Source organism: Carassius gibelio, chromosome A1, assembly GCF_023724105.1.
Source record: "Carassius gibelio isolate Cgi1373 ecotype wild population from Czech Republic chromosome A1, carGib1.2-hapl.c, whole genome shotgun sequence".
NCBI classification, from domain to species: Eukaryota; Metazoa; Chordata; class Actinopteri; order Cypriniformes; family Cyprinidae; genus Carassius; species Carassius gibelio.
Window position 1 is genome coordinate 38463648 of NC_068371.1, and position 27044 is coordinate 38490691.

Below are 27044 nucleotides of genomic sequence, written 5' to 3' on the forward strand. Positions count from 1 at the left end.
TGCAGGGAGAAAATTATACTAGCAGTCTTTGAATTTCAAAAAACACCATTTAATATGTTTTTTAAGCCTTATGTTTTACGAGGACACAAGAAGTGTCAGAACACACACACACACACACAAACAAACACAATTACTTAAGCTTATACTATATATGTCAATTCTTATTCGAAAAGATGAAATGTCAATCCATTGTGTGATTTTGCTATGGTTCTTCTGTTAAAATTAAAAGGCACACTGGCTCTCTCACATATTCTTTTACTTTCACACACACACACATGCACACACACCAACAAGCTCAAAAGCTGTAGGCAAGCAGAATGCAATCAGCCATAAAAGAAAAGATGCACCCACGAGGAATCTCTAATCAGAAGCTTAGCTGCCTTAGAAACCATTACATGAGAGAAAGACAAACACCACGGGAAACTACATCAAATCATCCATATACACTGAGAACAACACCACTAATCAACTTGTAATGCTGTTTACAAGATTATATACCAGCACCACTGCTTTAAAATAAGCAGGAAAGTGAATTATGAAACAGGTGAAGAGCTCACAGTTTTCAACTGGTGCGTTCCAACCGAAAAATGTGCTGCTGATCTGTTCTGATAGGGTCAGGGACAGAAACATAAAATATAAAAAGGTACATAAAATGCATAATGTCATGCACAGGAAGGACAACAATTGTTCAAAACGGAGGAGAAAATGCAACAGTATTTTGGTGCAAATTAATCTGTCAAATTAGATGGATACCATGGATAAATTGTGTAACACGCATTTTATTAAGGTCCTTGAGACAAACAAGTCCTTATGAAAGGAAGAACGTGTGCTGCCAAACAAAGCTTTAGACAACGTTAACCATGTTATTCTTTGTGTGTGTGTGTGTGTGCAGTGAAAACAAAAGTATCAGTAACTAGAGGCTTTGCCATACACACACACACACACACACACACAAACCAGACTTAGCATGCATGCAAGTGAAAGAATTAACATTGACATCTGTTGGTAGACAGTGGAAATATCCAGGGTGTTTTTGTTTTTACACTTAAGCTTTGACAAACTGAACAAAACCCTAAACAAAATAGAAAGCAAAAAAAAGCCATTAAAGCGAAACTATACAAAACGTAAAGGCAAGTAAAAAAAATACAATGTAATAAATAAGACCAAACTGACCAGCAAGAACAAAAACAACAAACAGCAATTTAAAAAAAATATTAAACCAAACAGTAAATATAAGAGGCATCAAAAACTAAACTAAAAAGCAAGTAAAAGACAAGCAAAAAAGTGGAATGAAACGTGTAGGGAAACCTGTGACAAAGCAAAGCAACAGAACTAAACAAACTCTGAAAAGAGGCATATTTAAAGTAGGCTTATACTTGTTTCGGAAAGTCATCCTAATGACCGCAACCAAGTCTCTTTCTGACACTGATTGTTGCGTCACACGGTTAATTGTTCTTGAAGTGAGCTTGTGGTGCAATAATGCCTAAACTCACAGTGCCAAGAACCGAGCGCTCTCATCAGCCTCGCCTGGCATTACTGAGACGGATAATTAGATTTGTCAATTATAGTTCAATCAAAACATTTACATTTTTGCTCCATTAAGTAGGCTATTTATAAAGAATAGGGGACAACATGATTTATTTAGTAAAAAAAAAATTCTATTAAAAATCATTGATGAATATGAATTGAATGCAGACACAATTCTAGTAATACCATGGGGAGAGCTATTCATTAGCATTCTCATTTCCACCTACTAAAATAAAAAAATATTCTGTCATGATGCACAGCGAAGAGTGATGGAAAAAGCAGTTAACCATTAAGCGCCGCTGACTGTGAGAAGTGAATCACACATGAACAAACCAAACAGGATTAATGGTTTAATGGTGACTGTAGTGTTTCCTGGGTCACCTGATTATTTACAGCAGCGCGGCCTTGACTGACATCCCCTGCTAATGTCCTCAATCAGACATTACCAGTTAAAGATGAGGCCAATTCTTTATACATTCAACGTTCTCAATCTTACAAGTCAGACATTTCAAAACTTAATTGAATGTGTTCAAACACTTTTGTAAAAAACAAATAATGAACGTGTGTCTCAAAGGAGCCTCAAGCTTTTTCATCTTTAGCCGGTGAAGCCACTTCAACTTCTGTACCTAAGAAGATCCAAGTGAACCGGATTTTCCTCTAACGGGAATCATGGAATCAGTGTCTCACTCATTCTCTCGCCCAGAAGGATCCATACCACGGAGAGCCCTGAAGGTCCCGGCTCGGGGGGCCTCCTCACATTTTGTGGGATCCACCATCGTCATCCTCTCCTCTTACGCTGTAGCGACTCTGGCTATGAACTGTGGGAAAAAAATCCAGGATCAGAGATTGGGCGCTTTAAAAAACTGAAGCAAGAACTTCAGGGCACTTTAGCTCTAATGGCTCATGATGGAATTGCCTTATAACTCAGTTTATGTGTATGAGCTGATGTTAACAGCCTCTGCTGGCTCTGCTGAAGAAAAAATGACAACTAATAGAGCTGATATGATTATGATGTGTAATGTTGTAAATCCACAGGACACCATGCATGGATTCAGGTCAGCATCTGAGGACCATCGTTCCTGACGGTCAGCGGGAGCAGAAACACGTGTCATTAAATGTTGTCTCAAATGTGTAAAATGTCTCATTCATTATGAGGTGCTATAACTGAATGCCTCAAATTGTGCCATCAGTCACTAAAGTTAAAGTAAGAGGCGACCTGTTTTAAGAGACCTAATGGTTTTATAACAAATAAAAAATAAAATGTAAATAACTAAATAATTAATCAGCCAGGGGTCTGTGAAGGCATTAAGGTAACAACTAATTTGAACATTATTTAGATGTTAGCCAAGGTCTGCGTGTAAACTGACCTATAACCAATAGAGCATGCTGTTATTACTGGATTAAACGCAAACCTGTAAAGACTAAAGTACACTTAATTAGAATAGACTAGAACACAGAAGATTAAAACAGCATACAGCAATATAGACAACAGCCTAATCATTTCAATGTGGAGAATTAAGAGAAATATCTGAAAATGTCTTTAAAAAAACAACAACACCATTTCACCATTCATAAAAAGGCCATTGCTAAAAGAACTGTCACATTTTTAATGTTATGTTTATTTATTTTGTTTTTAGTTTATTATATATTTATTTGTAATAATATGTATGTGCTATTCTACCAATAAAACAAAAGAAAAAAGCACTATCTTCTATATTATTTTTGTAATGGTTATGCGCTGATACCTCATATTCATATTAATACACCAAGTATTTTTGTTCTAATATACATTAATCCGACCGCAAAGCACTCCAGCGGGTGGTTAAAACTGCTCAACAGATCACCGGTACCCAGTTAACTTCCATTGAGAACATTTATCATAAGCGCTGTCTGGGCAGGGCAAGAAACATCATCGAGATGCCTCTCACCCTAACCATGGACTCTTCACCCTCCTTCCATTGGGCAGGCGTTACAGGAGCCACGCTCTCACACTAGTAGGATCAGGAAGAGCTTCTTCCCCGAGGATGTGACACTTCTGAACCCCACACCACCAATATAACCTGCACCTGCTCTCTTACTGCACTGTTCACAGTACTTTACATACATGTATTGCACTACATTTTAAACTAGCCACAGATAGACAGAATTTCTTCTCAAACCTTATAAACAGTAACTTAAATAACACTCGTACTCTTTTTGCCACTGTTGAGAGACTGACAAACCCCCCAAGTCAGATTCCCAGTGAAATGCTATCAGACAGCAAATGCAATGAGTTTGCTTCCTTCTTTTCTGAGAAGATCATCAATATCAGGAAGGTGATTAGCACATCCTCAAGTAATGCAGAGGTCAGACAGATTCGGCCAAAATATCAAAAATATACTATGTCTATTTTTGAAACAATTGATAGCAAAATTCTGAAAGACATAGTGCAGCACCTAAAATCATCAACCTGCTGTCTTGACACACTTCCCACATCTTTTTTCAAAAGTGTGCTTAACTGCTTAGAAGCAGATCTTTTAGAAGTGGTGAATGCCTCACTTCTTTCTGGGACATTTCCAAACTCCCTAAAAACTGCAGTTGTTAAGCCCCTCCAGAAAAAGACCAATCTTGATAACACAATTTTGAGCAATTTCAGACCAATATCTAATCTTCCTTTTATAGGCAAAATTATAGAAAAGGTAGTTTTAAATCAGATGAACAAATACTTAAACTCAAATGGATACCTGGACAATTTTCAATCTGGTTTTCGACCGCATCACAGCACAGAGACAGCACTCATTAAGATAATAAATAATATTCGCTTAAATTGCGACTCTGGCAAAATATCGGTTCTGGTATTGCTAGATCTCAGTGCTGTGTTTGACACTGTCGATCATAACATACTACTAGAGAGACTGGAAAACTGCATCTGGCTTTCTGGGATGGTACTTAAATGGTTCAGATCATACTTAGAAGGGAGAGGCTATTAAGTGAGTATAGGAGAGCATAAGTCTAAATGGACGTCCATGACATGTGGAGTCCCACAAGGCTCAATTCTTGCACCGCTCTTGTTTAGCCTGTATATGCTTCCACTGAGTCAAATAATGAGAAAGAACCAAATTGCCTATCACAGCTATGCTGATGATACCCAGATTTACATAGCCTTATCTCCAAATGACTACAGCCCCATTGACTCCCCCTGCAAATGCATTGATGAAATTAATAGTTGGATGTGCCAGAACTTTCTTCAGTTAAACAAGGAAAAAACTGAAGTCATTGCATTTGGAAACAAAGATAAAGTTCTCAAGGTGAAAGCATTCCTTGACTCTAGGGGTCATACAACTAAAAAACAAGTCAGGAATCTTGGTGTGATTCTGGACACCTTAGTTTCAGTAGTCATGTCAAAGCAGTAACTAAATCAGCATACTATCATCTAAAAAACATTGCAAGAATTAGATGTTTTGTTTCCAGCCAAGACATGGAGAAACTAGTACATGCCTTTATCACCAGCAGGGTGGACTATTGTAATGGGCTCCTCACCGGCCTTCCCAAAAAGACCATTAGACAGCTGCAGCTCATCCAGAACGCTGCTGCCAGGATTCTGACTAGAACCAGAAAATCTGAGCATATCACACCAGTCCTCAGGTCCTTACACTGGCTTCCAGTTACATTTAAGATTGATTTTAAAGTACTTTTACTCGTCTATAAGTCCCTAAATGACCTAGGACCGAAATATATTGCAGATATGTTCACTGAATATAAACCTAACAGACCACTCAGATCACTAGGATCAGGTCAGTTAGAAATACGGGTTCACACAAAACAGGGGGGGTCCGCCTTTAGTTACTATGCTGCCCGCAGTTGGAATCAGCTTCCAGAAGAGATCAGATGTGCTAAAACACTAGTCACATTTAAATCTAGACTCAAAACCCATCTGTTTAGTTGTGCATTTATTGAATGAGCACTGTGCTATGTCCGAACTGATTGCACTATATTTTCACTGTTTTATTTTATATAAAATCATTTTCTAAATGTTTTTAAATTGATTTTAAGTAAACGTTTTAATCATTTTAAAAGTTTTAAAATTGCTTGTTTTATTTTTTATTTTTTTCTTATTTTTCATGATTATTTTACTTTCTTTGATGTAAAGCACTTTTAATTACCATTGTGTATGAAATGTGCTATATAAATAAACTTGCCTTGCCTTGCCTACATTTTGCACAGACTGCACATTGTTCAAGCTATTACACTGTAAACTGTCTAAAGTTGTTACTGTACAAAGCACGGTAAACTATTTATATTAAAACTATAAAAATTTAATTGAACAAATGTTACTTTGCATAGAATACATTACTTAACAACAATCCTCCAACTGTTATTACCACTGTTTTTACGTTGCTGCTGTTCAAAATGTATATATAATCCTTCATTGCTCTGTTCATAATGTACATACAATCCCTACATTGCATTTCTATTTATATTGCACTTATATGCATATCAAACACTATTTTCTTGCACTTCTGGTTAGATGCTAAATGCATTTCATTAGCTCTGTACTTGTACTCTACTGTACATAATGACAATAAAATCTAATCTAATCTAATATCACGTGATGTTGTTCCCGGCACGATCCATGATTACTCCAGACCGACAGGAGGCGGAGTCGCGTCCGCCATGTGTTCCGTGCGCCTTCCTGCTGCCAGCAAAGAGCAGGACACTGTGAAACACTCCGGGAAAATAATACGAAGTGAACATCTGCGTCCCGGACTAATACATCTCCTTACATGCTGACTGTTGAGTGAATACTAGACGAGCGTCACGAGCTCCTCTCGCGGACACACGGAGCTGTTTTCTGGGATACAGTCGCATCACCCGGAGCCGGTCAGAGTTGTGTCAGTCACCCATGAGAACTGACCGCTGAAGTGTGTGTGTGTGTGTGTGTGGGGTTCTGACCCTCTTTAGGGATGTGTCATGGCATCGGTTCGGGTGGCAGTGCGGGTCCGGCCCATGAACAGACGGTGAGTGCGTCTTAAACACATAAATCACCGAATAAACAAACACGCAAACACCGGCGTTAATGATGTCACAACAGCTGCGGAGTGAAAGGCGTGACAACAGATATTAAATACACGTAAAATTAAACTAGTGAGCTGTATTTCTCATTATTAACACGTATTAATGTATAAATAATCTGTTCATTATTATTGAGGGTTTTTTTTTCCTTTGGAAAGTTGTCATGTCGCAGGTCAGATACGAACCTGCGCTCCCAGAGCAGACACTGGACTCTACTGTAAACAATCAGATCGAGAGTCAATCGGATGCAAAATGCCCAAAATCTCTTGAATCTTTTTTTTCTTCTTCTTTATTTTCAGACCCCTTTGTATTGAGACCAAATACTTATCATAATACTTGTCATTTATAATAATAATAATAATAATAATAAAACAATATTTTTATCACAATTGTAAAAATAATAAAAAATGATGATTCATAATGCTTTTAACATTACTGTTATGTGAATAAAATAATTATAATGTTTGTATAAATATTGTTTATTTTTGTTTTTAATTTGCAACATATAATGAATGTTTTACAATAATGTGAGTATCATCCTGAAATCATCTATGAGTGCAATAGGAATTATAAACATGCTTTAAAATAAGGATGAGGATTTGTGGGACTGTATGCACACAAACCTGTGTGGATTGAGCATATAGCTTGTGTAACTTCTGTATGTCTCTGGGGATTTACTGTATACGGCTCATTCTTTCTGAAAGATCTCCTGATCCCAGACGAGCTGAAAGATTTTAATCTGCTTTCCACCTTAATAAAAGCATCGGGTCTAAAATAGACACCTAGTTTGTTTTGTTTGATTGCTCTAAATTAAATCATCTCCCTTGAGAGTAAACGCATGTGGACGATGGATTTACAGTATGTGTGAATAATAAATAAAGTGCATAAATATATATTTTATTAATGTATTATTGATTTTTGGCACAGGGAGAAAGATCTGTCTGCCAAATGCATCATCGAAATGGAAGGCAACAAAACCACCATCACTAACTTAAAAGTACGTTGCAATGAAAGTCTCTAAACGGTAGATTTTCACAGATCAAACTATAGTTTTTTTTGTGCTATTTTTTACATCAGATACCAGACGGAGTGACTGGAGACTCTGTAAGAGAGAGAACGAAGACTTTCACATATGATTTCTCTTACGACTCTTCGGACTGTAAGAACGGCAGCTTTGTGTCTCAGGAGAAGGTCAGTGGAAATATCAACAGCAGCACAGATTGCCAAATGATGATTGTAGAACTTTTGACATTTGCATGCATTCATTTGTTAATTAGCTGTGTACGCAAACAATAATGAGGTAAAATCTAGTTATATCAAAGTATGTTTTCCACACTTATTTTACTAAATGAAAAAATATATATGTGCATCAAATTAACTATACATAATAATAGTAAAAACTGATTCACAGATCAAATTTCTGTTAAGATTTAAATCAGAGAAAATTTAATGCAATGTAAGTCGTTTTGGATAAAAGCATCTACCTAATGCATGAATGCAAAGTAAATCTTGCAAGATCTCAGAACTAGTTTAATTACGTGACTTAATAGCCAAATACATATCTTCATGCTATCCACAATGCAATATCATTCAAACATATTATGAACATTTGATAATAACCGGAGCATGTTTGTGGAAGGGTTTATTTTATTTGAAAACCCCAGCTCCGTTTACGTATAATAAAGTAATCAGATCTCATTAGGAGCTAATCGTCTTAGTGCATGTGTTCAGAATGGTTTGTTACTCAACGATGACAGGTAATAATAATCTTGAGTGTTGAGTTAGATGTGACCCTGTACCACAAAACCATTCATAAGTGTCAATTTTTTCCAAATTGAGATGTACACTTCACCTCAAAGCTAAATAAATATGCTTTCCGTTGATGTATGGTTTATTAGGATCAGACAATATTTGGCCGAGATACGACAAAAATTAAAATACTGAGAAAATCGCCTTTGAAGTTGTCTAAATGAATTCTTAGCAATGCATATTACTAATCAAAAATTACGTTTTGATATATTTACAGTAGTACATTTACAAAATATCTTCATGGAGCATGATCTTTACTTAATATCCTAATTATTTTTGGCATAAAGGAAAAATCAATCATTTTGACGCATACTATGTTTTTTTGGCTATTGCTACAAATATACCCCAGCGACATGAGACTGGTTTTGTGCTCCAGGGTCACATATATTATAGTAAACACTAAAATAATAGCTAAAATCAAGGCTGGTTTCCCAGATCTTGAAGGGTTTGTAATGTAAATGCCCAGCCATCATTAACAGTACAGTTGAGCTCACATCTTGACTTTATGATTAACTTTCAGTTATCAGCTTTGCACGGGTGCATCTATAACTACTGTAATATCACAGGCATGATGTGTGTGTGTGATTTTAGGTGTTCAGGGACCTGGGCACTGATGTGTTAAAGGCAGCGTTTGAAGGATATAATGCCTGCATCTTTGCTTATGGCCAGACTGGATCAGGGAAGTCACACACCATGATGGGCATCCCTGTAAGCCTTTTCATTAATCCAAGTCTTTTTTATTTATCAGCCTATTGAGCTGAACACAGGCTCTGAATCATGACTCGTTGTGCCGTAGGGTGACGTCGGGCTGATCCCACGGATCTGTGAAGGATTATTCAGCCGAATTTCAGGAATGACTCGGAGAGATGAAGCCTCTTTCCGTACAGAGGTCAGGTGAGTTCAGAAATCAAATGTGAACATCCTGCAGTATTCGATAGCTAAAGTATGATAGTCAAATGGTGAAGTGTGCTCCATTAGGGCCAGCAAACAGAGCTGCATAAAAGTTTCAAGCAGTCCCCATCACAAACTCACACATTTATTGCTTGCGTCAGATTGCAGTTATTTTCAGTGATGCTAGTAGCACAGAATTCATATTTATTCACATGTACATTTTCAAAGTAAAGGTCTGTTGCAGTAGACACACAGAAAAAAAAGAAAAGAAAAACTGTCACGTTTTGATTATGCTGGCAGCTATTTGGAGATTTACAATGAACGGGTGCGGGACTTGTTAAGGAGAAAGATGGCAGAGACGTATAACCTCAGAGTCAGAGAGCATCCTAAAGAAGGACCCTATGTAGAAGGTAAGAGCATGACTTCAGACCTTAACCAAAACTATACTAGTGAAATTTTACGATTCTCAAACTGATTTCAGTGTCACAGCCAAACAAAGATGTTATGGATGGCACTCCTCTAATTAAAAAACATACAAAACAAAAACATTCATATAAATATTAATAAATTGATCAAAACAGTGGCATGTAGCTTTCTGGTATTGTTTAATTAAGTGAATGTTGCTTTAAGTTTTTACTAGTAATAACTGAAGTAAATATTGAGTAAATATTGCAATATTAATTACATTTTCAGTAAATATTGCATAGATATTGTTATATTAAGTATTGGTAAATATTGCAATATTATTTAAATACTCAGTAAATATTACAATACTAAGTAATTGTCGTGATATTATATATTGAGTAAATATTGTTATATTAATATTGGTAAATATTGCAATATTATTTAAATACTCCGTAAATATTACAATACTAAGTAATCATTGCGATATTATATATTGAGTAAATATTGTTATATTAATATTGGTAAATATTGCAATATTATTTAAATACTCAGTAAATATTACAATACTAAGTAATGTCGCGATATTATATATTGAGTAAATATTGTTATATTAATATTGGTAAATATTGCAATATTATTTAAATACTCAGTAAATATTACAATACTAAGTAATCGTGGTGATATATATTGAGTAAATATTGCTATATTAATATTGGTATATATTGAAATATTATTTAAATACTCAGTAAAATTTTACAATACTAAGTTATCATCACGATATTATATATTGAGTAAATATTGTTATATTAATATTGGTAAATATTGCAATATTATTTATATACTCAGTAAATATTACAATACTAAGTAATCGTAGCGATATATATTGAGTAAATATTGTTATATTAATATTGGTATATATTGAAATATTATTTAAATACTCAGTAAATATTACAATACTAAGTAATCGTAGCGATATATATTGAGTAAATATTGTTATATTAATATTGGTAAATATTGCAATATTATTTAAATACTCAGTAAATATTACAATACTAAGTAATTGTCGCGATATTATATATTGAGTAAATATTGTTATATTAATATTGGTAAATATTGCAATATTAATTAAATACTCCGTAAATATTACAATACTAAGTAATCATCGCGATATTATATATTGAGTAAATATTGTTATATTAATATTGGTAAATATTGCAATATTATTGAAATACTCAGTAAATATTACAATACTAAGTAATGTCGCGATATTATATATTGAGTAAATATTGTTATATTAATATTGGTAAATATTGCAATATTATTTAAGTACTCAGTAAATATTACAATACTAAGTAATCGTCACGATATTATATATTGAGTAAATATTGTTATATTAATATTGGTAAATATTGAAATATTATTTAAATACTCAGTAAATATTACAATACTAAGTAATCGTGGCGATATATATTGAGTAAATATTGCTATATTAATATTGGTATATATTGAAATATTATTTAAATACTCAGTAAATATTACAATACTAAGTAATCGTCACGATATTATATATTGAGTAAATATTGTTATATTAATATTGGTAAATATTGCAATATTATTTAAATACTCAGTAAATATTACAATACTAAGTAATTGTCGCGATATTATATATTGAGTAAATATTGTTATATTAATATTGGTAAATATTGCAATATTAATTAAATACTCCGTAAATATTGCAATACTAAGTAATCATCGCGATATTATATATTGAGCAAATATTGTTATATTAATATTGGTAAATATTGCAATATTATTTAAATACTCAGTAAATATTACAATACTAAGTAATGTCGCGATATTATATATTGAGTAAATATCGTTATATTAATATTGGTAAATATTGCAATATTATTTAAGTACTCAGTAAATATTACAATACTAAGTAATCGTCACGATATTATATATTGAGTAAATATTGTTATATTAATATTGGTAAATATTGAAATATTATTTAAATACTCAGTAAATATTACAATACTAAGTAATCGTGGCGATATATATTGAGTAAATATTGCTATATTAATATTGGTATATATTGAAATATTATTTAAATACTCAGTAAATATTACAATACTAAGTAGTCGTCACGATATTATATATTGAGTAAATATTGTTATATTAATATTGGTAAATATTGCAATATTATTTAAATACTCAGTAAATATTACAATACTAAGTAATTGTCGCGATATTATATATTGAGTAAATATTGTTATATTAATATTGGTAAATATTGCAATATTATTTAAATACTCAGTAAATATTACAATACTAAGTTATCGTGGCGATATTATATATTGAGTAAATTTTGTTATATTAATATTGGTAAATATTGCAATATTATTTAAATAAGTAATCTTTGTGATATTATATATTGAGTAAATATTGTTATATTAATATTGGTAAATATTGCAAGATTATTTAAATAAGTAATCGTTGTGATATTATATATTGAGTAAATATTGTTATATTAAGTAAATGGTGAGTAAATACGATATTAAGTTCAAGTAAATATTGCAATATTTATTAATATTTACTTATTTACTTAATCTTGCAGTATTTACTCATTCAGTAAATATTGCAATATTAGGTAAACATTGCTTAAATATTGAGTGAAAATGTTAATATTTAAACATTAAATAAAAAAATGGTGTAAATATTGCATGTTTTAAAAAACACTTTAATGCATCCTGATTGATCTCAGACCTGTCGAAGCACCTCGTGCAGAACTATAATGATGTGGAGGAGCTGATGGAGGCGGGAAACATCAACCGCACGACTGCCAGCACCGGCATGAACGACACTAGCAGCCGCTCACACGCCATCTTCACCATCAACTTCACACAGGTACAGGATCTACACTAGTGTCGTTGCCATAGAAAGTGGATTTGAACCATCTGTAAAATCCATGATGTCAGCAAAAGATGTAAAATACTTTTACTAGGAAATAAGGTTAAAAGGATAAAATCATGCATTTTGTTTTTATTCCCTTCTTCTCAGGCTAAGTTTGATGCTGAGATGCCGAGTGAGACGCTCAGCAAGATTCACCTGGTGGACCTGGCAGGAAGTGAGAGGGCCGATGCCACCGGAGCCACGGGTGTCCGGCTCAAAGAGGGCGGCAATATCAACAAATCACTGGTCACTCTGGGAAATGTCATCTCCGCCTTAGGTGAGAGGCGCTGTCCTGCCCTGACACACTTCTGATTGTCTTCTTTCATTTAACTTTTGGGTACGGATGGGTCATATTCTGTCTCTTTTAATGGTTATTCTGATGTCTCCTTCTGTATCGGTAGCTGATCTGTCACTGGAAGGAGGGAACAGTCATTTGAAGAAGAAGCAGGTGTTTGTTCCTTACAGGGACTCTGTGCTCACGTGGCTCCTGAAGGACAGTCTGGGAGGAAACTCAAAGACCATCATGATTGCTAGTGAGTAACACTTATGTAATTAGTACAGACAATGGCTTGAAGGAAGGAACATCATTTATAACTTTTTACTTGATTGTCACACCACTTGTTTTCTTGATGGTGACACCATTAGAGTTATTAAATCAGTTTTTTTTGCAAGAATGTCATGCATGTGAGATCTCAAATATTTTTGTCCAGCTGTATCGCCTGCGGACGTCAACTACGGCGAGACGCTGAGCACGCTGCGCTATGCTAATCGTGCCAAAAACATCATCAACAAACCCACGATTAATGAGGATTCCAACGTTAGACTTATACGAGAACTGCGGGCGGAGATCGCTCGGCTGAAAGCACTACTCGTGCAGGGAAATCAGGTCTGAATGTGAATTTGACTTGGTATTTACTCTAAAAGATTAAAGCTATTTAGCCTTAACGATGGATCTTCTTTTCTTATCCAATTATCAGTTTTAATAGATCCTTTCACTTGCTGTTAGAGCTGTGGAGCGGCTATGTTGATTCAGATTCGTTCAATAATCGACAGTCAGTAAACTGAAAAGAATCTATATTGATCTTAAGGACACTATTGTCTTCTACCAGTCTGTTTCTAGCTGAATTTTAAACTTGTTTCATAATTGATTAACTTTACACAGTTATGGAATTAAGCTACTATTTGAATTAAACTACTGAATAAACACTATTGAGTCTCATATTTGAAGAAGTTTTCTTCATTGATTCTGTTGTTTTCCTGTTTATTACTGTGAAGCTAATTTAAAGCGATCTATATTGTATAAAGTGCTTTATAAATTAAGGTGACTTGACTTGGTTGTTATATTTTTATGTCGTTTTCAGATAGCCCTGCTCGATTCCCCCACAGCGTTAAGTATGGAGGAGGAACTGCACCATAATGAAGCCAGGGTAACACGAAACTCATTCATAATCACATAACAACAGCTCTTGTACACTCTCCTCCTAGCTGATGCTGTCGCACTGAATAAGCAGTTTCTAAAGCGATTAGTTTTCACACACTGAAGCCCATGATGTTCTGAACAGCAGGGATTTGTTTGCTTTTTGCTAATAAATGCTGTGCGAAATTCCACTGATGAATTCAAATGTTGGTTATGGCTGGACATGAGATAACACACACGGTCGTGTGCATGTTTTTCTGTCGCAGGTGTTGGAGCTGACCAAGGAATGGACGAACAAATGGAACGAAACGCAGAACATCCTGAAGGTCTGTCACCATCTGTCAGTCAAGCATCTCACTTGTATCACCTCGTTCTCTGAGTTAGAGACTGTGTGTGTGTGTGTGTGTGTTGAGCAGGAGGAGACTCTGGCTCTGAGGAAGGAGGGAATCGGAGTGATCCTGGATTCGGAGCTGCCTCATCTCATCGGGATTGATGATGATCTGCTCAGCACGGGCATCATTCTCTATCACTTAAAGGTAGTGAACATCAGGCAGTGTTCATCATGGTGGTGAAGATGAAGATGCAACTACAACCGAATGAATGAGTTTTCTATATTAACGTATTTTCCGGACTATAAGTCACACTTTTTTTTCATAGTTTCGCTGGTCCTGCGACTTATAGTCAGGTGCGACTTATTTATCAAAATTAATTTGACATGAACCGAGAGAAAGTGCCAAGAGAAAACATTACCGTCTGCAGCCACGAGAGGGCGCTCTATGCTGCTCAGTTTTCCTGTAGTCTACACTGAAAACATAGAGCACCCTCTCGTGGCTGTAGATGGTAATGTTTTCTCTTGGTTCTTGGGTCTAAATAAATGCGACTTAAAGTCCAGTGCGACTAATATATGTTTTTTTTCTCATCATGACGTATTTTTGGACTGATTCGACTTATACTCAGGTGCGACTTATAGTCAGAAAAATACGGTATGTTGTTTATTTCATAAGAGTATACAGTGTCTGTGTGTGTGTTCAGGAGGGAAGGACATACGTTGGCCGTGATGATGCCACTACCGAACAGGACATCAGTGAGTTTACCAGGCTTCATTGACAGAGCTCTCTCTCCATCTGTTTAGATATTATAGGATTCAGTCACAGCACACAAACATGATATTAATAAGAAGCAGTTGAAATGCCACAATGTAAATCCGTCTTAATTTATGCACCATGTGTTTTCTAGAATTATCTAGATTAATTAAATCTCTATAATGTGATATGATTTCATTTTATTTTTTTGGAAAATGTGGATATTTAGTTGGTGCTGTTTAACAGAATTATTTATTTTAATGTTAGTGTTAACTATTTTACCCGTAGTTCAGATAATTCAGATCAGATGAAAGAAAGAAGAAAATGAAAGAAGTAATCAGAATTAATTAATCATGTAATGGTTTTCTTATCAAACAGGTATCTCTATGAATTGCAATTTTACAGTAAATTCCTCTCCCTGTAATTGCAATTAAAATATCAGAGCAACATCCTGTGTATGATGATGCATTCATTGATTTATCTTTTAAATACATAAAAACATTTAATAAAAAATAGAACTTCAGTTAAATGCATTTTTTTTTAATTCCATTTGAATTCTGCCCTTAAATGGATATTTTACCCAAAAATGAAAAATTGCTCAGGACGTCCAAGATGCTCTATCCTCTTTGTTTCTTAATTCGGATTTGGATTGCCGTTTTCAGTTCTATTTAGATTTAGATTTGCAACTGGAGTAGAATTTAAAATGAGATCTTTGCCTAACCCCAACTCAGATTTTGCCAGACATTTTCTCTCTCTCTCTTTGCAGTTCTTCATGGTTTGGGTCTGGAGAGTGAGCACTGTCTGATAGAGAATCAGAATGGCACGGTCACTCTTATTCCTCTGAACGACGCTCAGTGTTCAGTCAATGGCGTTCAGATCACTGAGCCCTGCCAGCTCAACCAAGGTCACGCATATACCTTTCTACAAAGAATTGCATTTTTTATTAAATAAGCTATGCAGTTTTATGCAAAGCTGATGTTTTTTCATTTATTAAACAGACGGTAGATTTATTTGTGCATTTGTGTTGCTCAGGTGCCGTCATGCTCCTCGGCAGAACCAATATGTTCAGATTCAATCATCCTAAAGAGGCAGCTAAACTTCGGGAGAAGAGAAAGGTGAGAGGAATTCACACACAAAACTTCAGCATCTCTCTCACACAAACACGCATTTGTTCATGTATCTGCTCTTCCTGTTCTCCAGAGCGGCCTCCTCACCAGTCTGAGCCTATCCATGTCTGATCTGTCCAAGTCCTGTGAAAACCTCTCCACAGTCATGCTGTATAACCCTGGGTAAGCCACCGTGTGTGTGTGTGTGTGTGTGTGTGCAACAGAGCGAGTGATATCTTCCTCTTCCTCAGCCCTTCTCCCTCTCTTCCTTCCCAGAAGCCTTCTCTTCCCTCCTCTCTCCATCCTTCTCTCTCTTCATGGCCTCCGGCACCATTGCTGGTACTGCTGATGCCCAGTGCTTAAAACAGCTGATCGGAAACTCTGATTCATCCCCGCTTGCCAGATCATCAGTGATCCAATAGGGATGCACGATATATCAGTTACCATACTGGTACTGACTAATGGAAGATAAAGCATGTATAAAGTATATAGTGGAGGAATATACAACATGACCACCAACAGCCAGTAGTTTGAGTTGAATGGCTGGTCATCATTGGTATATTGCACTACCTTTAAAAGTTTGAAGTCAGTTGGGGTTTATGTTTTTGTTCAGCGAGGATGCATTAGATTGGTCAAAAGTGACTGTAAAGACTTTTATAATGCTACAGAAGATTTGTTTCAAATAAATGCAGTTCTTTTGAACTTTCTGTTCAGAAAAAGATTGATAATCAGAATTTTTTTTGAGCAGCAAGTTAGTATATTACATTGATTTCTGAGAAATCATGTCACACTGAATGATTCTGAAAATACAGCTTTGCATAACGGAAATAAATTACAATTTAAAAATATATTTAAATTGAAAACAGCTATTTTAAATTGTAATAATATTTCACTATATTACTGTTTATATTGTATTTTTGATCAAAGAAAAGCCTTGGTGAGCAGAAGAGATGTCTATCCAAACCTGAAAATAATCTTACCATACAAATCATTATTGAAAGAAAATAATACTCTTTTTTTTGTTTGTTTGTTTGTTTACAAGCTTTTTTCTGTTACAGTTCTCATGAGCACTGAACAGATTTTTGCCATTTTTGCTGTACATTTTAATATTTCAAGCCTAAATTTGAGCATATATAATTTTAGGTTGGACAAGATTGGTCTAGTATAAAAAACACCTTTTCACCAAAAAACATTTTTTAAATCGATGCATCCCTAATAAACTACAAAATGCATGTTGACTTTTTGCATGGTCTCATTAATAGAAGAACGCACAGTAAAAAAGAGTTTTCTGATGATTTAATCTCGAGACTGATCATGATCCTGGGCCATGACTTACCACACTACAACTACATCTCCTGAATCAACACCAAACATTCAACTTTCATTTGATTAGAGCTTTTTATTATATTATTTTATTTTAAGGAGTTGTTCAAACACAAATTCTGTCTTTATTTATTTTTTTCATTATCCTCAAATAAAATGAATGAACACTAACAGTCTGGACCTGTGCAGCAGTTTTTGGTAACGTTTCCTCTTTCTCAACTTCTTCATGGCAGTCTCTTCACTGAAAAGGGTCCCATCTTTCTCAGGTAGAACCAAAGTACAGCTAGTGTTCTCGTGTTAACTGTTGTGTTTTTACATACATAATAATGTCAGTATTTGTGGGTTCAGTCTCTCCGTTTCTCGTTCATCATGCTTGTGAGAAGCACTTCATCATCATCCTAACACTTTAGTCCAATGTGTGTTTCCATCTCTTATATTTAAGCACGTGCTTATAGTTGCAGCGCATGCAATGTGACGGCTCAATGACCCTCATCCCATGTGCTGGTGTGAGTTTGCAGTGGTGTGTGTGTGTGTGTGTGTGTTTTAAGGGTGGAAACTAATTGTGTCTTATATGTTCCAGACTGGAGTTTGAAAGGCAGCAAAGAGAAGAACTGGAAAAACTGGAAAATAAAAGGTGTATCTTGTGACATATCAAGATGCAAAATACTTCAGTGAAACACATGATTTAAATAAAGCAGTTCTGTAAAACATCTACTAATAATTTTAGTGTAATATAATAAGTAATTTGTAAAATAAATGTATTTATAATCACGTAATAATGATCTAATAATATATATTCATTTATATAAATCCATTTCAGATTGATGTATTTGTGGCCTAATCACATATCCTGTCCTTTGTTTTGTTGCTGGTCCAGGCGGCTGATAAAGGAGATGGAGGAGAAGCAGAAGTGTGAGAAGGCGGAGCTTGAGCGCATGCAGCAGGAGGTGGAGTCTCAGAGGAAGGAGTCTGAGGAGGTGCAGCTGCGCATCCGCAGACAGGAGGAGAGCCTGCACAGACGCAGTCAGGACATCGAGGGCCGCCTCCGAGACTTGATCGCTGAGAAAGAGAGGTTTCAGGTCAGACTGCTGATCAGGAAGCAGGACATTCTATGGTTCAGTGTTTGGAAATGTGCTGCTGATAAAATCATGACATGTTTTTACTAGGGTTAGTTTTTGTCTCCAAAAAGAGCCTTTTTTATATGCTAATGTCTGTTGTGTTCAGGAGGAGAGACACCGAGAGCAGAAGGAACAGGAACAGCAGAAACAGAGGAGACTGCACCCGAAGCAGAAGCTGAAGGAGAAGAAGGAGGAGGTGCAGGAGGAGGATCTGGAGGAGGACGAAAAGACTCAGGCCCAGCGAGATCGAGCAGAACAAACCGAGCTCCTTCGTGAACTGGAGCGGCTCAAACGAGAGCGCGTGGAGCAGGCCATCAAACTCCAGCTGGAGCACAGGTGAAAGGAAATATTATTAACACCTGACTTAGAAAATATGTTGAGTCTCAGTAATATATATTGGTGTGAAAGCAATCCGGACTAACTTGCATATAGGTTTTTTTTTTATTTTAAATGTTATAAAAAAAAAATTTAACTACAATAATAAAACAAATAATATTATTATTAGTATAAAGTATTTAATTTAAATAATTATGTAATTATTATATTATGATACATAATTTAAATTAACTACAACAATTATTATTAAAAAATAATAGTTTTAATAATATTTTATAATATTGATTATATTAGTATAATAATTATTATTATTATTTTTAGATATAAAATTAAAAATAATATTAATTATATTAAATATAATAATTATAATAAAGCTATATTTTCAATTATTTTGTTTAAAGTTATAATTATACAATTAAGTAACATCGTATTTATATATTATAAAGATATTATAATTACCAAATATATTTTAGATATATTAATATATGTAGCTTTATCGAGTGTGTACTTTTGTCATGTCAAAATGAATGTATACTGCAAGGGTGTACTTTCTTTAGTGAAAATGACAGTAAAGACTGACATTATTACAAAAACTTATTTCGGATAAATGCTGTTCTTTTTGAAAATTCTATTCATTACAAAAATCGTCAGAAAATGGATTCTACAAAAATACGAACACTGATTATAATAGGAAATGTTTCTTGAGCTTTAAATCAGTATATCAGAATAATTTCTGAAGGATCATGTGACACTGAAGACTGAGTAATGATGCTGAAAATTCAGCTTTGACCACAGAAAGAAATGTCATTTTAAAATATATTCAATCTGAGATCTGTCATGTAACAGTATTTCACAATAATAACCTCCAGGCGTCTGGAGGAGCGAGAGAAGGAGCAGCTGAGTCTGGTTGGGCGTCTGGAGGAGCAGCTGAGGGAGCGCAGCGAGGAGGCGGCCGCCCTGCTCACGCCGGATGAAGCGCGCCGACTGGAGGACGATAGACGGACGCTCACCGAGCTCAGGGAGGAGCTGCTCAGAGCCAAGGAGGCGCGGATCGATGGAGAGGAGGAGGGCGGGGAGGAGGCCCGGAGGAGCGTGCAGGCTCGGTATGAACACTTCAAACTGATGCAGGTGGAGGAGCTGAGTTTGCTGGAGGAGTCACTGATCCAGCAGAAGGACGGACTGGAGCGGGAGGTGACCCATGAGCGCACGTCTCTCGGCCTGCTGCTGCACACGCACAAGGACAAACAGAGACAGGTACAGGGTTCCTTGTTTCAAAAGCACACTCAAACAAGAGGAAAACTGATGTGGGGAGGTTTGCATTGTTTATTTATTTTTTTTAAATGTAATGATTGTGATAAGAGTGTGGCACATTCACGACACTTAAGTAAATACCATTGTGTTCATTTTTACATTTATATTTAAGTTTGAAGTCACAATCTTTTGAGATGATTCTTTTTAGTGAGTCTGTAACATGCAACAGTCTCAGTGTAGTTTGATTCACAAACCACTGAATCTTTTGAGATGATTCTTTTTAGTGAATCTGTAACATAAAACAGGACCAGTGTAGTTTGATTCACAAACAACTGAATCTTTTGAGATTTTTATTTTTTTTTGTTTATCCAACAAGGCCTGTGTAGGTTAAAAAAGCACAATCATTTTGTTAAATGGTTCTTTTTAGTGATTCTGTAACATTCATCAAGACCAATTTAGTCTGACTGAAAAAAATGACTCTTAGGAGTTTATTTTATTTTATGAATAGTTCCATAAGACAAATTACCGTTTTGAATTAGTGAATTAGAAAAACTAAGTAATTTAAAGCATTAGCAAAGAGAGAATTTCTTTCAAATGTGTGCAAAATGGACATTATAACTGAATTATAACCCAGAATGAAAATCTAATCAAAATTGAATCAAGACTCTGGTGATTCACTTTTCTCATCCTCGCAGGTCTGTGATATGATGGAGCGCGGCGTTCAGGACGTGTCCTTTCTGGGTCAGGAGGAGGCTCTGATCCAACAGGCCGAACACAGGCTGCAGTTTAAAGAGAGACAGCTCCAGTCTCTCTGTGAGAAACACCTCCCTGCTGTCTCAGAGGAGCGACAGAGAGCCATTGAGCTACTGGAGAGAGTTAGAGGAGGAACAGGGTCTCCTGGTTTGGACGGAAGTCCAGAAGCTATGGACAAAGAGCTGGATGAGACTCTATATCAGGTAAAACTCTGAACTCTTCCTGTTTAAATGGATGACACTTGGCCTGAATAAGCTGCATACTTGTATTGATAGTAGCATTTCGCACATGTTTTTTTTTTTCTCCTGGTTATCCATCTTTATCGTTTCTGTGTTTTTCTCTGTAGGTAGAGAAGGAGCTGGAGGAGAAGGAGGAGCGTTTGTCTCAGTACAGCACGAGCGCAGAACAGCTCCAGCAGCTCCAGCAGTCGTACGAGTTCACAGCAAACGTGGCCCGTCAGGAGGAGAAGGTCCGCAGGAAGGAGAAGGAGATCCTGGAGTGGAAGGAGAGACAGCAGCGGGAGGCTCTGGAGCAGGCGGTCGCACGCTTGGAGAAGAGACACTCCGCTTACCGCAGGAGCCTCAGTCTGGAGCCGGACGCCGAAGGGCCCCGAAAGAGGTCACAGTCCGCTCTAGGACCGAGCACTTCCAGGCTTACAGGAACACAAGACCTGGACCAGGACAGGTGTGTAGTTGGACAAAAAAAGACTGCCCTATATTTTTATGTTAAAATACACAGTATGCTGTGTCTTTGCTTTATCGTTTTGTTCTGGGTGTTTCTCAGGATGGAGCGAGAGATCGCACAGCTGAAGCAGAGGATCAGTGAGAGTGAAGGAAGTGTGCGGAGTCTCAGTGTGAGCGGGGAAGATAAAAACAGTGTGAACCAGTCGCCCGTCAGCCCAATACAGACCCTCCCGACTGTGCTGTCTATAGGAGACGAGAGGTACACACACCACAGCTGCCTTTTATTGCTGCTTAACCATCTCAAACAAGCAGTGTGTAGTAAAAACTTACTGCTTGGTTGTGATTTTATCAGAAAGTAATTTAATTTGTGGCCATTTCCCTCTCAGGATTAACACATATATTGAAGAAGAGGTGCAGCGGAGACTGCAGAAACTGAACCTGAGGAACAGAGAGAATAACAACACACTGTCACTGTCTTCAGACTCACTGCAGGTATAAACCTACAGCTAACACACACACTCCCTTTAAACTGCAACACCCAGACTTAAAGTTTTGCCTTTTAACTTTGGTGCAAATCAGTGTTTTCATTGTTAATTAAATCTATGAAGTGTCATATTCGTTAATCGAAATCAAGCTGAAATCAAAAATGAACAACTTTTTAAAATGTAATAATTGGCAAAAGTTGAATTACTAAAATGACTGAAACTAAAACTGAAATAAAAATGAAGCCCCCCCAACCCCCCCACCAAAAAAATAAATAAATTACAAAAGCAAATAAAATGATTGAAATTTAGACTGAAATTAATGAGACCAGGAAAATTCAAAAATGATTTTCAATACTATATAAAACATATTGAAATAACAATGGCACGTCATCTTTTTACTTTAACTGTTTTCTTCAGAACATCTTATAATTTTTCCCAGTGTAACTGAGACGACACAACCAGAGACAAATATCAACAAATAATAAACTATTATAACTAATAAAACTGAATATTTTGTCTCACTCAAGAATACTTTAACATACAGAAGTGAAATATGTTGTTTTAATGTTTTCTTTAAATTGTAGACCAAAACGTCATGTTCTTGCTATCATTATTCTATTATAAACATATACTTGCTGATGTACAATTGCTTTTCTATTTGGTTTGAATGCAAATTGTGCCGAAAGCACAATCAAATTAGCCCAATTATCTTCTGTGAAATTTGTGTGCAAGCACAGAATTGGTGTGGGCTTGCAAAAGAGGAGAAAAATGGTGTTTAATGTTACCCTAGTCATGCACAAGAAACCCGTTAAAACCCACAGAATTGTTTTTGGCTCTGCAGGAGGAGGAGCAGGATAGTGAGGGTAGCTCTGTTAGATTGACGGATGAGGTAAGCACAGGCCTCAGCCAATCAGCACCAGCTGAGTGGACTGTGATTTGCATGATCCAGCCTTAATTTGCTTTCCGCTCACAATCTCTGGTATCAGTAGATTGGGTCTTTCCTGTTTTCCTGTGGTTTTCTGCTTTGGGAGCATGCAGCCTGCCCAATGATGTCTTCATAGATGCATTCACATGTTCCAGCAAAGAAACTGATATTTTTCTTTTTGCTACCACACTGATAGGAAATGACAAACAAGTGCTTTCTCCCCTAAATCAGCTACTATTTATTGAGATTTTATGAACCTGTTTTATGAACCTAATGAAATGTGTTTAAATCTCTCAGGAGAGCGATAAAAAACGCATCGATCAACGCAAACTGAAATACGAGGTACTCTCCTGTATGTTTAGGTCATTTTATTTCATTAGCACTTTAGTTGAGGATGTTTTCTGACCGTCAGTGCCTGTCTTTCTACAGCGGCTGGTGTCAGTTCCTCTGGATCCGAGTCCGGAGAGTCTTAAAGATCCAGTCAGGATCAGTATTCCCCGTTATGTCCTTTGCGGGCAGGGAAAAGATGAACACTTTGAGTTCGAAGTCAAGGTTTGTCTGCATTTCATAGAACCACAATCACTGAATTATCTGTAAGAATGATTGAATTGACCATCTCGCAAGCTCCTGTAAAATCCCTCTTGTGGTTTTGTGTCTGCGTTCAGATCACTGTGTTAGATGAAACGTGGACAGTGTTCAGAAGATACAGTCGTTTTCGGGAGATGCACAAATCTCTGAAGCTGAAATATCCAGAGGTATGACCCACATGTATACTAAGAAACAAATATGACGCAACTGGTAGAGCATGACACTAGTAACACCAAGGTTATGGCGTTTAATTCCTCGAGAATGCACATATTGATTACATGCATCCGAGTGCATCCTAAGTTGCATTGGAAAAATGCATAAATGTAAATTTATTCCAGATCAAATTTATTGATGTAATTTTTGAAATATTTGTAATTTTTGTATAATTTCAACCCAAAATATAATTAAGGACCATTTCCGCTGTATTTATATGCAATTGATATTAGTGCATGAATAAGCTGCTTTGATACATGCTTTAATAAAATAAATAAATAATAATAATAATAGAATCAGATCAAGTTCATGCATGTATCCTGTGAATTTTCAAGTTTTTTTAATCCATCTTTATTACATATTAATATATTTCATCCAAAAATAATGATATGTTCTGGACCATCAAAATTTCCCCCCTCTTGATATTGTAGTGAAATATGACACAGACCCCATTTTTGTGAGATTCACCCAACTGTGGTGCATTAGATATTTTAGAGAATCTTGAATCTTGTTTTAGCTCGCGGTGTTGGACTTCCCTCCCAAAAAGATTTTTGGAAACCGAGATGAGCGAATGGTTGCAGAACGCCGGAATCAGTTGGAGGTAACTGTTTTTGAGTGAGAACCTCATGAACACTACAGGGGTTTTACTGATTGGAGCTGTTGATGATGTCATTGTGTCTTCCCAGCAATACCTGCGGAACTTCTTCCACGTGATGATGTCATCCTCGGCCTCTTCTCCTCTGAGAACAGACGAGTTTGGACTACACCTCTCAAAACACGCCGTGTGCAGCATCTCTCCTTTCTTTAAGAAGGGAGTGTTTGACTACAGCAGTCACGGGACGGGCTGACACACTCACACACAACAATTAAACAATTAAAACACTCAATAGATAAATACAAACTGACTCCCAGAAAGTGAAAGTACAGCCAAAAGAAAAAAAAATAAGAAATTGTATTCAGCTTAAAGAAAATCAAGCCTGAGAACGTTGCATTGTGATATTGTTTTCATGACAAGCATATTTTTCATATGACATTCTCATTATACTATACACTTTGAGGTTTAACTTAAGGTTGTTGTTTTTTTTCAAGTGTGATTCCCATAGTAATATAGATTTTTATTTTAAATTCTGTGTTAAAGTTAAAAATTCTATTTCTTTTTAAGTAGCATACATTTAAATAACAGTACGACAAGACTGCCATGGTGTATGAATAATTTACATTTTAAATATAATATAATTATTATTGTCATGAAAATAATATCATAATGAAAAAAAAAAATCTAAATTAGGCTTTTTTTTTTTTTTTTGAGGTGAAATATGACCTGGGTTCATGCAGACACGTGTGCACTCATTTAGGAAATCTGAAAATCGAGCAGGAAAGGTAAGAGTGACTTGAAATGGAAAAAATTTATGGTGAAAAAAAGGATCCAAAGATTTGTTTGTGCCTTGTTGGCATTAATTGAGCTTTAAATGCTACAAACATAAACTGACAACAGATGACGTCTTGTGTTTACATCGAGGACCGTGAAGCCTGTTTCTGTGCACAGACAGGACGTCCTGTAGCTGCTGCTTGGGTTAGTGATCATGCTCTTGTTGTAGTTGATGCGGACAGTATAATCAATCTCCTCTACTTTAGTCTGGATGTAGATGATGAAAACCGCAACCTGTTACCGGCTCCAGTCCATATCTACTCCAGATTAAATGAATTACAGCAAATCTGTACTAATATCTATGATACTCAGGCTAACGTTGAGCAGATTATTATTATTTTTATATAACCACTAAGATGTCAAAGCTCACAAAATAGAATATGAAGTGTGAACTTATGTCTTCCAGCAAAACGACTAATGCTCCTGGTTCAGAGCTACTGTCTTACTCAACACCCTTGATGAAGTTTAAGTAGAACAGGCTATAATATGTCCACTGATAACTATTGAACACTATAAAGCCATATAAATGTATATGTAAATGTAATTTACACTTGATGTGTACAGAGGAGTTTGTCATGAACATCTCATGATGTTTGGAGGAAAGGGATGTACTGCTATAGTAGCCATTAAGATCTTCTTGATCATTAGAGCACTTGTTTCCTCTAAAAGAGAACTGACTGAGAGTAAGATTTATACATTTGCTTTTTTATTTCTGGAACTGAATGTAATAATTTGTGAGTGACATGACTTGGTAACTCAGTTTTAGAGAGTAACATGAATTGTTTAGCACCGTATTAAAATCATTGGTTATTTATGTTGTAATGAGTACATTTGTCAAAGAAGCTTTTGCAAAATTCAGCTTGTTGATGCAACATTTCTGTGTAATCATGTTCATGTAAGTAAAGCAGATCCAGAGTTGATCTGAAAGATAAAACGTCTTCCTGTCCTAGGATTTTTCGTTGGTTTTCTGAAGTTTGTTTAAACTTGACAGATCAGCGAATTAGATATTCGCCGACCCCCTTTTTGCTGGTTTCGCCTGTAAATTCATCACAAGATTGCAAAGTCAGAATCTCACTACAATTCCATTTTTGGAGAAATGTGATTGGCTGTGGTTCGTTCCATGCTGACCAATGAAAATGCAACAGACCTGAGTCTCATGAGGCTTCCATTTATATTTGTTAAATTGATATGATTAATTGGACTTATACTGTTATTCCACATTGACTGGACATATACTGTTCTTCCACATTCCAGAAATGTAAATTACTCTAACTTTTTATTTTTAAGATTGATACAAAAAAAATCCTGTCTCATTAGAATTGGGAAGCTTTTGTTTTCTATCTTCCAAGTAAAAAAAAAAAGTAATATAATATTCAGAGTCCAAATAAAAAAAAAAATATTATTCAAAAATTGAAAATATGGACTTATATGGTTCTTCGTCTCAAGCCCTCAGTTGAAAAACTTTTTTTTTTTTTTACATTTTTAAATAACAGTAAAAACAACAACAATACGTGAAATAAATGATAAACAATAAAACTGCTGGTAAGTTAGTGATGGTAGTAAAACAGAAGTTGCTGCCACTTTTTCTGATACTGATGATGTATAATGGAAGTGACTGAAGTGTATTTTATTTGTGAATTTATTTATTTGAAGTGAGTCTGAAATCTTCATCTAAAATGAGCATTTGTTTTTTATCAGG

At 35.7% G+C, this 27044-nt stretch overlaps 1 protein-coding gene across 4 annotated transcripts; it reads left to right on the forward strand.

Moving 5' to 3' along the window:
• Positions 1 to 6185: 6185 nt before the first annotated feature.
• On the forward strand, positions 6186 to 26291 carry LOC128020826 (kinesin-like protein KIF16B). Of its 4 annotated transcripts, XM_052607575.1 has the most exons (32): positions 6186 to 6524; positions 7507 to 7576; positions 7657 to 7770; positions 8980 to 9096; positions 9185 to 9282; positions 9580 to 9689; positions 12449 to 12591; positions 12745 to 12913; positions 13038 to 13169; positions 13347 to 13522; positions 13998 to 14063; positions 14320 to 14379; positions 14470 to 14589; positions 15086 to 15137; positions 15902 to 16039; positions 16168 to 16250; positions 16336 to 16424; positions 17798 to 17830; positions 18145 to 18198; positions 18442 to 18643; positions 18789 to 19018; positions 19888 to 20272; positions 20965 to 21225; positions 21369 to 21706; positions 21806 to 21964; positions 22092 to 22197; positions 23032 to 23079; positions 23413 to 23457; positions 23545 to 23667; positions 23781 to 23870; positions 24434 to 24517; positions 24603 to 26291. In XM_052607575.1, the coding sequence occupies exons 1-32, from the start codon at positions 6478 to 6480 to the stop codon at positions 24762 to 24764; spliced, it is 4104 nt and encodes a 1367-aa protein (XP_052463535.1). In that variant the 5' UTR covers positions 6186 to 6477; the 3' UTR covers positions 24765 to 26291. The 4 variants fall into 4 exon arrangements, with proteins under 4 accessions (XP_052463535.1, XP_052463550.1, XP_052463541.1 ...); XM_052607590.1 differs by lacking the exon at positions 23032 to 23079; XM_052607581.1 differs by lacking the exon at positions 17798 to 17830.
• Positions 26292 to 27044: the final 753 nt, after the last annotated feature.

Coding starts and splice junctions, on each gene's coding strand:
- LOC128020826 (XM_052607575.1), top strand. CDS start 6,478: ATGGCATCGGTTCGGGTGGCAGTGCGGGTCCGGCCCATGAACAGACG. Junction 16,040..16,167: donor GCCCTGCCAGCTCAACCAAG/GTCACGCATATA, acceptor TGTGTTGCTCAG/GTGCCGTCATGCTCCTCGGC. Junction 23,080..23,412: donor CTGTTAGATTGACGGATGAG/GTAAGCACAGGC, acceptor TAAATCTCTCAG/GAGAGCGATAAAAAACGCAT.